The sequence below is a fragment of the Poecilia formosa genome, unplaced genomic scaffold, assembly GCF_000485575.1.
Source record: "Poecilia formosa unplaced genomic scaffold, Poecilia_formosa-5.1.2 Scaffold31, whole genome shotgun sequence".
Classification (NCBI taxonomy): Eukaryota; Metazoa; Chordata; class Actinopteri; order Cyprinodontiformes; family Poeciliidae; genus Poecilia; species Poecilia formosa.
In genome coordinates, this window is record NW_006799970.1 from 3240501 (window position 1) to 3254256 (window position 13756).

General features: G+C 40.2%; 1 protein-coding gene across 4 annotated transcripts in view; it reads left to right on the plus strand.

The window, feature by feature from the left end:
- The window catches only part of stx1a (syntaxin 1A (brain)), a 38838-nt gene continuing 25082 nt past the window's right edge, over positions 1-13756 (plus strand). For all 4 annotated transcript variants that reach the window (XM_016670236.1, XM_016670237.1, XM_016670235.1 and 1 more), the window contains exons 1-2: positions 1-165; positions 7104-7203. In XM_016670236.1, coding sequence (XP_016525722.1) covers positions 16-165; positions 7104-7203 — 250 coding nt within the window. In that variant the 5' untranslated portion in view covers positions 1-15. The remainder of the gene's footprint in view (positions 166-7103; positions 7204-13756) is intronic.

Here is a 13756-nt window from a genome sequence, read left to right on the forward strand (position 1 = left end):
TAATGCAGTTTATAAATGTGTTTGCAGTCTTTTACTTATTCAGTTTTATTTAGTCTCTCTTTGATAACAGCAGTATCTTGTGTGCAGAGCAAGGAGACGACAGAAGAAGAGGATGAAGTCGCTGTGGGGATGGACAAAGGCTTCATGGAGGAATTCTTTGAACAGGTTTGTTTCCTAATCTTTCCCACCGTTTTCCCCTCTGTCCTGCTTTCATAACTTGCCATCATGAATTAATGACCAGGTTCTTTGTAACGCCACATCTGCCAGGGCATCATCCCTCTTCTGACATCGGTTCCACTCGTTCTGGTCTGTTATCCATGTAACGCAGGCTGTTTTCTCTCCTGCTGCTGAGGAATGATTTATAACTATGGCTAATGTTTTGGGTGTGGCCGGATCATTATTTACTTCAGTTTGCTTGTGCTCGTGTAGGTCATCACTTCGTTTACCAAGCAGTAATTGTTTTGCCAGACGCTGCGATGTATGCTTCTACATGTAGGTTCTGTTTGCACAAATGCTTATATCACAATAGAGTTTGGAATTATGGCCCAAGCCAGACCCAGGATTCACAAAACAGCTCAGGATTTAAGAATACAAACAATATTCAATACAAACCAAACAATAAGGCACAATAAAAAGTTATGTTAATCTGCTTATCATAAATGGGGGAGTAGATGGTTTAACCTGTGGAGGAAATAAAGACAGTAGGAAAGATGCAGAAGTTATCCAGACTGTAACAAGCGCAGCAGCACACTCCACAACGCGCAGGCGGCTCCGCTCCTATCAGTCACACTTCCCGATTGATTTTCACTTGACTCACCCTGCGGTTACAACAAGCGACAAGATGGAGCTAAAAACAGGAGTGTAAGTAAGTAAACACTGCTTACTTACTTACACCGTGGTCTAAAAGCAGTGAAATCTTAAATAATATAATGTTAGACTTACTCCGGACTCTGGCCCATAAGTTATTTAGTCGGGTCGGATCAGGACGGGGTCAGGTTGGATTTTTTAAACTCTGTCTCTCAGTCTGAAAGCCATCGTGGTTTTCTGAAGGATGGACCCATTTCTGGTACCTCTGTAGAGACGGTGCCCCGCTGAGAGTCATCAGTCACACAGAGCCAGGCCGACTTCACTCTGTGACATCTTTCAGTCGGAGTGGAGTGGAGTGGGCTCTGTAATGCCTCCTTAATGGGCCTGATCTCCCACAGAGACACAGATGTAAAAAAGGGGATTGTTGCGATTTACTAAGACGTTTGGCTCGTTGTTCTTTCATGGACAATTTTTGTTATTTCGATATTTCATCCGTCAGGTCCTTTCAGTTTCAGAAATGGATGTCAGTTTATGGACACGGTTGATTTATCTTTGATGTGCTAAAATGGTCATTGCAAATGCTGCGGCAGAAGAGGGTCAGCTGAGGTCGAACGCCATTTGTGATTTATGAAAGAGACCCAACCAGCAGGGCTTTGATGTTCGAGCTTTCAAAGGAAAACGGGACAACAAACAGATTACAAAGGAGGATAAATTATCTAGGAATTCAAGGTGCATCAATTAAAACCTCTGTAGATATGCAAAGGAGATATATTAGTGGAAAACAGCACTTTGATTTGAGGTTTTTTTTGGGTAGATTTTCTGGTATCTGAAGTTGGTATCATTTCTAAAAATGGGCTTCCAGATTTTCATTATAGATATTAAAATATGCTCTGATCAGTTTGAGAAGCAACACACTTACATAAGCTCTAACAAATGTTGTTGTTTTTTTAACTTTCAGAATAGGCCAATCATTAGAAACACTCCTTGTCCAGTGATATGAAACTGAAATGTTGCCCAAGCCACTGCTGTGCAGAAAAGCTCTTGTCGGCTCTTCAATCTTTCTCTATAAGGCAATTTAAAAATTAGTTGTTGTTTTTGTAATTTTGTTACATTTATTGCAACAAAAACACAGTAAACAAAACCCCAAAATGCAGGAACAGCCATAAATTTACATAAATGACTTTTTAAACCTGCTTCCCGCTGAACTGGATCAGAGTCCAGAACCAGACAGATTGAATTTAAAAGTTCCAGATGTTTTATGATCAACTCAAATGATTCAGAGGGAAAATATCTGGGCTGCAAACGTCTGAGTCGGTTTTTTTTTTGAAGAGCGTTCTTTGTTGCTGCGGCTCCATCCAGACTGTTGATGCTGACATTAATTGCCTCGTCTCCCATGAGAAGTTCCGAAAAACCAAAATGATGGGATGATCTGTAAATGAAAGAAACACCACATCATAAATAACCGGCGACCATTAGGATATCTGTGCTGGATGTGCTTCATTTCATGCAGAAAGTGGAAAAAAAAAAAAGGATTTAACTTTCTAAGTATCCTCACTTATACCGTAAATAGATTTCCCTTTTGTTGTTTCTCTCCTTTTTGCCTGCAGCCTTAAACAGCCTCACATTATGATATAGAAGTTCCAACATGTTCATAGTTTTATTGAGTTGCTTCTGAGGAGGAAGCATAAAATCATAACTTGGCTGACGGTGCAGGAAGAGAGCAGTTTGAGACGAGCTGCAGGTAAACTGAGAGAGGCTTACTCTTACTGAGTGACATGAACCAAAGATGAAGAATTGGTAATAAGAGCAGATGGGAAGAAAGTGAAATCGGTAGTAACGAGTCCCTCACCCTGACAGGATGTATTAACTCAGGTTCAGATCAGGAGGGACAGCAGACAGAGGAGGAACAGCTGCAGCCCTTTGTCCTCCATTCACACAACAAACTGTCCCTCAGAGAGACGTTATTGATTTCTCCCCTGTGTTTGTGCCATTTGTGTAAAAGTAAAGGTGTGTGGGGTCTGGTTTTCCACACCATGACATCTGCACACGCACACACACGCTCACACACGCGCACACACAAGCACACACACATATCGATGCAATTTGCTTTTTATTGCCTTGGAAAAATAATGCTGCATTCGATCCCTTTCAGAAGATTTTGTGGAAGATTCGATGAGGATTTTATCTTTTCAAGGAGACGTGACTGTTGTCAGCTTGATTTCTCCAGCAGAATAAAAAGTGTCAATGTTTCTCACAATCCTGAAATGATCCTATAAACACGTTACTGCAGAAATCAACCCTGAATGAATGACTTATGCAGCTTTGCTCTCTCTGATATCAGCAAGCAGAATGGACAGTTTGAGTTTGTCTTTTATTTTACATCCCACCACTACTACTGGCACCACTTGTCAAGCTTTATTTATATATATTATATATATACAAAATAGTACCTGAATACCAATCTATCCTCACATCTACACAAATTATATGATTAGAAATCGTTGGTATGCGTTCCAGGATTTTGTTTATTTGACGTTTATATAAAAGTTACTACTTTATTACTGTAAAACTTTTAGCATTAACTTATAAACACAATGGTATCTACAATTCCTTACGTTTTAACTGTAATAGTTTGCAGTCTGTATTTAAAGATGTTGAATTAAATAAATCTTTTTAGGATTTTACAGTCTGTTGAGAATGAGCAATACGAGTTAACGTAGGTTGCATGATTTGAATAAATTCGTGTCAAACAGCAAAGCACCTGAGATGAATAACATGCCTTGGAGGCGCATGTTGCCACACGAAGGCGAATGTCAGCGTCATTAGTGTCGGTCCTTCTTTCTCTTTGTCTGAAGGCTCCTTTCCTCTGATGATGCAACGATGAAGAGAGTAAAAGCAAGAAACTGTGGCCTCAAGCTGGCAAATCATTAATTTGTTTCATTGTACAAGATGGAAAAAAAAAAAAGATTTTCATAAAGAAAGGAGCTTAGATCAAATCAGAGATGTTATTATAGGAAGCTTTTGGAAAAGAGACGGCTGTAATTTTCATTTTAAAATCAGCATTTCTACTCAGATAATATTCATTTCCTGCCATTGTGGTTTAAATACAAGAAGGCGTCATTTGGGCTAATGATTTACTGATTAGGTGATGAACCCAGCGACGATGTGAAAGATTAAAAAGCAGGAAAGCGGTGATGGAAATTCGTTTTTGTTTTTTTTTTAGATATTGACTTGTTTTCTTTAACTTATTTAAGTTTTAAAGAACAGTTCCTTTGATTGTTTGCTACCTTTTCTGTAAAATTGTGTTTGAAAATGTGGTGATATTTTTACTTGGTGATTTGGGATAAATGTTCAAAAAATAACTAAAATAAATTGTGTTTTACTGAAACACATATCTATAAATGGCAAACTCAATGGAAAAAAAATATTTCTTATTCCTCTATCTGGAGTTCTATATTCACTTGTACCAGATGTTTACATACACATATGTTCTTTTTAAGCACATATAATGTGCTTAAAAAGACACATTTAATGTTCACATGTCCTGGTTTTAGGCCAGGATGATAAAATGCTGAAACCAGAAGTTTACATACATGAAATAAGAAGATATACAGTAAATAATGTTACACAAATGCAAAGTGGGACAATAATTATAACACCAGATTCGCTGTTAAGTGATTCAAGAAAAAACAAAGTTAGTGTTTTGGAGTGGCCGTCGCAAAATCCTCATCTTAGCTGTTATGAAAATTTGTTGGAAGAGCTGAAAAGGTAAGAGGGAGTGTGTGAGCCGACACCACTGACTGGGTTACACCGGTTCTATCAGGAGCAAAATCCCAGCAAACCTTCGAAGGAAGATACATAACGACATTAACAGGTCGTGTCAGTCTTTAAAAAATATTAGTAAAATGTATCCAAAACTGAAGAAAGCTGTAAAAAAATTCTAAATAAAAACTTGAATTATTTTGGGAACTGTCACCGACTGAAAGGACACAACATGTTTCCGTCGGTCTGAGGTTTTACTTGAGTTGAGCTTCCCAAAGTTATTTCTGTTTGCTAAAAGAACATTTGTGGGAAATTATTTTTTAATGCATTGGGAAAACAAAACAAACAAAAAAAGCTTTATTGATAAAATAATAACTTGCACAGTTTTCAAAAATTAACAATGTAATTTAGAAGTAGAAATTACCAGGAGTGTCAGTAATTTACCAACAGCAGGAGCTTCTTTTGGGTTGTTATGATCGCATTAATGAATTTGAGGCACAAACTGAACGACAAATCATGACAGATGGTTGGTTGGTTGGTTGGTTGGTTGGTTGGTTGGTTGGTTGGTTGGTTGGTTGGTTGGTTGGTTGGTTGGATTTGCAAATGTTCTCTGCCTTTAATAAATTGGATATGGTATTAGCAGTGCTAGCTTGTGTGCATTGTGTGTGCGTGTGCAGTGTGTGTGTGTGCGTTGTGTGTGTGCATTGTGTGTGTGTGCATTGTGTGCGTGTGCATTGTGTGTGTGTGCATTGTGTGCGCGCGCTCAGGCATTATTGCATTTAAATGAGATTCTCAGGAGTCTCTGAAATTTTTTTTTTTCTCCCACGTAAATAAAATTAGTCTTTTGAGGGCTAGAAGGTGCACCATGACTCACTAGCAAACCTTTTCTAAACAGTTTCACTTTCTACTTCCTTTTTCTCTTTATTGGTTTCCATATTATTTTTTTATTTATTTCTGCCTTACGCACATTCAAGTTTTATGAACTGCCAGTGTGCAGTCTCTCTCTCTTGTGGCATTTTAAAGCCAATATTATTATTAAAAAAAAAAAAAAACAAAAAAAAAAACAGATTCAATCAGCAGTTAGTTACGGAGATGATTTGAGAGGGACGACCCCGGCTCGGGGAGGTCGGCCTCAGGAATGTGGCAGAGCGAAAGCGAAGGAGACAGGCGACGGTTTTCAGGGAGAAACGACAACTGCATCGTGGAGACAAATAAATTTGGAGCAGGTGTAAAGGAGGAGGCAGCGATGAGGAGCTCGACAGTCTGAGATGAAAGTTCAGATTTATGAAGTCGCCGGCAGATGTGACCCGCTGCTCCTCCAGCTGCAAGCGGTGGCCCAGAGCAGCGCAGCTGGTGACGAGGCAGCAGGTGGGAGGCGACCGGGTAAAATGTCAGACCTGGATCTGCAGACGACGCAGAGTTCAAAGTAAAAATTATTTGAAGCAGTGCATAGTAAGGATTGTGTGTATTTTAGCTTTTGTGTAAGATCAATGCAAAGAGTATTTCTAATGTTCCTTCAAATAGGGGAATATGTTATATGTGGATTTTAAATTTTAAACGCCAAAATGCCACTGAGTTGAGTTACTGGCCTGGTGTCCTTCTGTCATTTTGATATTGTTGAAGTTTTTTTTTTCATATTTATGGACTAAATAATACTTCTTTTCACGTTCTGCAGTTTTTTCTATATGCTTCTGAGATCATTGCTGGGCAGTAAATTGTGTCCATCACTTATCTGACCCAAACATTCAGACTGACAGTTTTATGCCCAGCAGCCATAAGGGCATTAAATGCCACCTAGTGCCATTTATCACCCAATTTTATTACTGTAATTTCATTACATGGTTTCTATAATAACAGTAAAGATTATTATGAGTATTATTAACTTTCTTACAGTGTTGAGGAATCACTTTTTTCAGCTGAGCTCATCAGCTGAAAAAAGGCAGAAAAAGTGCCGGTAAATCAATAAAAAGCCGCTTCTCTAAAGATACATTTTGCCACTGCTCTCCTGAGGTCCTGCGGGAAGAAAGTTTACGGTGTGAGAAGATGAGGACTGAGCTACACTTGCCACAATAAACACAGTATCGTTCATGCATGGTGGTGGTGGCATCATGCTGAGGGTCTGTTTTGCTGCCTTTGGTATCAACAATCAATGATAGTTTATATTTTTACAGCACTGGGTGCTCCAACAGGACAGAGATCCTGAATATCCATCCCAACTGGATTTTAAATTAAAAACAAAAATTTCAACATTGAGCTTTTAGGAAGGTCATGACAAGTGTATGCAAACTTCTGACTGGAAATTATAATTTTTTTTGTATCATTGTTGTCTTCTGTGTGAAAAGTTTTACCAGGATTGCTGAGAACATTTTCAATCACATTGTAAAGTTACACCTTTTCCCCTGTGTTTATAAACCAGAGTCACTCTGGTTTGAGAATCCACGTCCACAGTGTCTGTCAGTATGCATCGGACCGACCACTCCGGCTTCCCGTCTCAATGTAAAGCCTAAACTGCTTCTCTGTCTCTCTGCTGTCAGGTAGAGGAGATCCGGGGTTTCATCGAGACTCTGGCAGAGAAAGTGGAAGAGGTGAAGAGGAAGCACAGCGCCATCCTGGCCTCACCGAACCCCGATGAGAGTAAGGCCGCTCGTCTTTTCTGCTTCAGTTTGTCGTGATTTGCTCCGGGGGCAAAAGTTCCCAATGCCAGAACCCTCACAGTCCTGATAAATGCTTCATTGGGATTTAAGTATCTTGGTCGTTAGAGCAACACGGTGCAGAAAGCAAGGCACCATTTATTCTCCACGTCCTCATGGCTCTTTATTACCAGACTGCTGTGACTCAGACACCAATCAATAAACATGAACTCTTACGCTTATTTATTGTCTGACTCTCAGGCTTTGTTGTTTTAGTCATAAACTTGGAGAACAGAAATTTAAAAAATCCCACAGAGTTTTATTTAGATGTATTTGCCTCCAGTTGGCTGAGCGCTCACCTGCTCGACTCGGGATTTAAATGAATGACTCGTTTCCAGACTTCTGCAGAACGACTGAATGAAGCTAATGAGGGAATTCAACCATTTCAATCTGATTTGTTGAAGCTGTACGTTCAGAAGGCAAATGCGACCCAAATACTCTTTTTTTTTCTTTTGCTCAAATGCGACAAAGATCCGACTTTTTTTGCCGCAGTCTTTCCACTCCTCCCAAAAATTTGATTTGCACCACTTACACATGTGGAACTAAGTCGGATATTTCTCTGATTGTTTCCAAAGCGTCTGGAGTCTGAATGGCCACATTGTTTCCTGCTTGCATGTCATTGATGTGAGACATGCGTCATGTTTCTGCACCAGAAGAAGCAAAGATGTAGTAAATCCAGGTGAAAATTATGATTCTGAACTTATGAAGAAGTCTGTGTCAGTGAAACGCATCCGGTCACAATCAGACCACTCCTGGTTCTGACTAGATTTCTCTGCAGAAGACGCGGCAGTCAATAATGCTAAATAATTAGTTGTCCTTTCTTGCGATGATACTGTCGGCTCCTGTTGCTAAACAAACTTTAAAATCGATCCACGAACGCCTCCATAAACGGAGCGCTGCTGTGTGACGTCGACGTTCTTCTTCTGCGCATGTGGGTCGCTTTGGGGACGCAAACCGTTCACACAGACATCTCACTGCAGTCGGGGTTATTAAGTCGTATGAACGACCATGGAAAAATTTTATTCAGCAACAAAGTTGGACCTGCTGTGTGAACGTAGCCTAAATGTTGCAAGACGGCAGCTCTCTAGGACTGGAGGTGGACACGCCTGGGCCCATTCTTCACATCATGTGATCTGCCGTCTGACAGACGTGGACGTTTCTGAGAGCAGATCCAAGCTGCATCTCTGTTGTGAAACGAGCATGAAAAGTAGAGTCGTTTCAAAGTTTTATTCTAACGGAAATCTTTTAGGCTTTTGATCAACATAGCTCTTGTTTATTAAACTTGGCTGATATCATTGTTCTTTGTCGTATGTATGAAATGTAAGCAAAAAGCTGAAGGCAGAAAAAGGACTCCATGAGAAAAGAAAAGAACGATTCGTCTGAAAAAGCAGAATCCCGAGCTTAAACTGAGGACTGTAATTGAAGATGTTTGGTCCGCCTGTCAGCCGCCTCTGTGCTGTCCAGGAATGGAAGCTCCTCCAGAAGAGTCTGACACTCTTGTTTGTAGAGTTTTTTTTGTTTTGTTTTTTTTGTTTCCGCTCTCCAATTATTTTTACGGCCAGTGTTCCCACCCTTTGCTCCAGGCCTCATTTTCTCTCTGCACTTTGCTCATTTAAGGTACTTTCCACTTTGCCTTTGTTCAATCGGTGCAGGATACTTCAGTCCATCTGTCCTCGTCTCTCTTGTCTTCACCGTTTTTCTTCCTCGCCCATTTAGGCCTGGGCATTGATCTAGAGACTCCGGGTATCCTGGGGGGGTGGGGGGGATTTTTACTCCTACTAGCAGCGCCGCCAAGCCCCTTTTCTCCCACTGATTCCCCACCTTCTCTCCACCTGAAAAGGCATCGATCTGCTTTCTGGAGATTGGCCCTTTAACCATCCCTAACGTGACTGACAGGCGGCGCAGAGAGCCGGGAAGCCAACCGGGCGACGGCGCTTCATTTTTCTTCGGCGTGTCTCTGTGACTGAATTTAAAGCTCTGTGTTTGCGTTTGTCTGGCTGAAAGCAGCAGATACAAACCAGACAACAGATCGTGTCACTCGTTAATCCTTCTTCTGTCTTTCTGCGTCTGACGGAGGCCGCTCGGATAGCACCTCCTTTATCTGGAGCTCCCTTTGTTTCAGGGGGGTACAATTCATACCTAAACACCTTGGACTGATTAATGGATTTTGTTTGGGCGACACAAACATAAAGAGTGTAATTTAATCAATATATTTCACAGCAGTGATGGCACTGCCGTTGAAGGTCATTTTCAGTGCTTTCCATTTATTTGTCTGACAATATTCACTTCTGGGAGCAAAGGTGTGATGAATGTGTTTATGACAAGACGCAGTGGCTTTGCTTATGCTCTTAAAATGGGGGGAATAAAGGGGGGAAAGAGGCAAAAACTAATACTAAACATCACCACTAGTTTATGATAGAAGTAGTAGTGCTTTACCCTGAAATGCAACGTTTTTATCTAAATCGGTGGAAGTAGCAGGGCCACTCCATCATTGTGTTTTCTTTTCTCCAGCCTAAATAATGAACCTCATGACTGAAATGCAGGGATGTAGCATAAGTGCTAAAGAGCAAAGAGCTTTTTTTTTTTTTTCCTGCACAAGCTGTTAGTCTTTCCTCTTCTGACACGTCGTCTGCAGAGGAACGCGTCATCAGACCCATTTGCACGCTGACATTTTAATGTGAAAACAAACCGTCCTGCAGGATGCGCTCCTCTGGCACGCTGAAAATGTTTAACAGATTTTGCAGAAACACAAATCATGTTTCTAACCTGCTCATCTTGGTTATTGTGTTGCTGTTTTGTCATCGTAAACTTTAATATCCCCCTTTATGAAAGCGTGAAAGCAGAGTTTGCTCCACTATTCATATATATATATATATATATATATATATATATATATATACACATACATACATACATATATCACCACTTATCCTTGTAGGATCACGGAGAGGCTGGTGATCATCTCCAGCCATTTAGAGAGACAACATTTGTAGCTGCAGTACGTAACTTTTATTAAAAATATTAGTTTTTTTTTCTTTTACATATTTGTTAAAACTGTCGCTATGTTGACAGATAATCTGTGAAAAAATCAACCTCCTCTCTGAGCTGCTTTACTCTCTGAAGAATTGTACCACTTCAACAGCCAATCAGAGCCTGGAGGAGGGTCTTGGCGCTGTCAATCTAGCTCGTGTACTCGCTGCTCAAGGAGGAAATGAGTAGCACAGCTTCAGACAGGAGCGGTCGTGTAAATAATTTGTCAGTATTTCAGTATTTAAAACAAAAAACTAATCAATAGTTATCAATACCGACTGATATGGAACCCTTAAACTCAATCAAGTTCTGTCCCAGTTCCCCCAGTTCACCGCAGCTTTGTGCTGTTAATGCTGGGCTCCTTTCAGGCGCCTCTCAATAAGCACAGAGCTTTTGCAGCCTCTGTGTAATATTATCTTCTCTCCTGCCTTACACATTATTCCATATCAGTTTATCCGCCTCCCCTTTAAATGAAGCAAAGCAAATTCCCTCCAGGGATTTTCAATTTATGATGTGTGAGTGGGGTCCTGTTTTTTTTTTTTTTTTTTTTTTTTTCTGTGGGTGATTGTCAGCATCTCTGAAATTCGCTCAGCAGTTCTGTACAGTAGGAGTGGCTTCAGCAGCAATGATGGAGCAGGTAATCATCAGATTGCTGTGAAGCAATCTGATGATTGCTGAACAAACGCTTTGTTCAGCGTTTCCTTGGACGCTGAACAAAGACGATGCAAAATAAGTTTGGATGATTGTGGTATTTGTGTTGTTTGTTGGCTTTGAGCGGTGCTGCATCTCATTATTTTGTTTTACGGAGCTCTGGTTTATAGATTTAAATAACACGGGGTCAAAGGTTTGGGGATGATTGTTCTTCCTGCCGCAGCGTCGGTGGCGTTTACACCCAGGGGAGAACGAGGCTGGAGGAAACCGAGAAGGGCATTTTTAAGAACTGAAAGTCTTTAATCTGATTATTAAAAAAGGTCTGCTATGGATTTCTGATACTAATCATAATTTTACTCTCTAACATCAGATTCAGTTTTCAGTGCAGCATCTGAACATTTATTTGTTCTCTCTACATATTGCAGCTGAAATCAATGAAAAAAGTTTAATAAAACTACATAACCCTAAGATGTTCAAACTTATCTTTAGTAAGATATTTTCTTCTAGTTTATAGTAAGACTATAAATTGTGTCAAGAGGCTATTTGTTGGCTACAGGAGATGTTAAAACATTATAATTACAAAGTCAGAATAATTATTTTTTTGTGTTTTTTTCTAATTAGCTGCCAAGCTACAGGGAGCAAAGTGGAGGAGAAAAATAAGGATGGTTTTAGAAACAGTTGCTGACTTGAAGTCACTACATCCAGCTACTCTCAGTAGCAGCATCATTTATTGTCTTTCATATCCAACATATATAGGATTGAGCAAGTTAATGCTGAACAACTTAGTAAAATAGGACTTTTTGTTTTGTTTTGCTGTTGCCTAGCAGCAAGACGGTCCAGGATTCAAACATCATCCAGGGATTTTTCTTCATATCTCCCAGCATTCCTTTGCATCTTCCTACAGTTTAATAAAAAAGGTCCATGTTGGTAATTGGTCTCTACAAATTGTCCTTATGTCTGAGTGTCATTCTGTCCCTGTGATGGACTGGCTCCCCATCATGCGCCCATCACTGGGCCGTTCCTTTGTGAAGCAACAAGTGTTGACTAGAGAGATATTATTGCTGTACCTTCACCAAATCTTTGCAGGAAACAGATTGCTTTCCTCCAATCCTCAAAACTATTCATCCTGCTTTCTGGTTGAAAAAAAAAAAAGCTTCTGGATGTTTTTATGCATAAAAAACATCCATGAAATTCTGACCAATTACGCAGATGTTTCTGAAAAGGTTGGGCAGGGCGGTCGGGACGAGAAGGGTTGGACAACCTGAGTTTGAGAACAAAGTTATGAGATTTTTGACATGCTGTACAGCTGCGACAATGAGTTTGACCCGACCATACAGAGACATTCACAAAATAAGCTCTAATTTCACGTTTAAACTTTAAATAACCGTCTTCTTTTGTCTGTAAAACCTCTAGAGTAAAACCAACCAAAAGGTAAACTGCAGCCGATCAGGATCACCATGTCTGGATCTGTGAACGGATCAAATCCAACAACGACGCCGTTATTCAGTCAGATCTCTAGAAACAGTTTGATGTATTTAGCCACTAAATTTCACAATAACACTCACTCACTTTGTCACTGAAATCACAGACTCTTCTTTTCACCTCTGACACATCAGACATTTGAAAAGTCACAGACAAGCCATGTTCAATGGTTATTTCAAAACACTTCTTCCCTCTGAATGTCCTCATAAACCAGCTTCACTCTGATTTTGCCTCTCCCTCTAATACGATAATTGCCTCCTCATCTGAGTCTCCGTCAACATCCGCCATTCCAATCACGGATGCTTCCTGTCCAAGTATCCCGTCTAAAGTATTTCCTTGTTTCTCCATTGACAAAAGAGATCGATGTGCAGTTTATGAGGTCATTATGTACATGTTACCATGCTAGCATGCAACATTTGCTGAAGGAACTTCCAGATTACAATTAAACCACCTGCAGCAGAACAGGAGCGTGGAGTCTGGATCCGTGTCAGCAAGGTTTTTCATCCATGAATCACGCAACATCAGGTCCAAAACCATTACTGGATCTGATCCCATCTTTAGTTTTCATTTCACCCTTCACGTCGTCTATGGAGCTACAATGGAGCTGCACTCGAAGCTGATATATATATGCTGATGCCTTACAGAACATCGGCACATTTCCTCCCGTTTGTTTCTCCGATGCTGCCTCCATCTGTTGTCGTAGTTCCTCTACAAAATCTCAACTCGGAATAATCTGGACTGTGTTATCTGAGTATATTTATCAGTGACGTTACAGAATCCACCAAGAACCCGCTGGTTCTTGGTGGATTTTTCATTCCGCAGATTTTTCATTCTGCAGTTTTCAGTCGGAAAACTGCGGAATGAAAAGTCCAAGTATTGATCTGATTCGAATGTTATCAGGTGAAAAAGGTGCAGAAAAATCCCCTCAATCATCTTGCAGCTGAAAGGGGAGAGTGAGGCAAACTTAAGTCTGATGCTGGCGAATTGGAAATGGCAACTAAAAGCAATACATGAAAGTTATTTTAACCAGTGGAAGTAAAACTTGCTGCTAAGGTAACATTTTTATGCAAACATTAATTAAAAATGCACAAAATTTATGGCACTTTTGTTTTCCCATGATGTTATGGTCACATCGGGGCATTTAAGAAGGATTAATAAGCACAACTTATAAGTTGACAACTAGTTTCACAAATTAGTTCATAACAATGTCGCTACTAATAACAACTTCAACAATTTAAACAAAAAATAACATGTCTAGTTGGTGGCATGCTGGCCTGTTCAGTTTTCCAGCTGCTTCACCACGCCAGCTTTGCTCCAGACACACAGAAGGAACA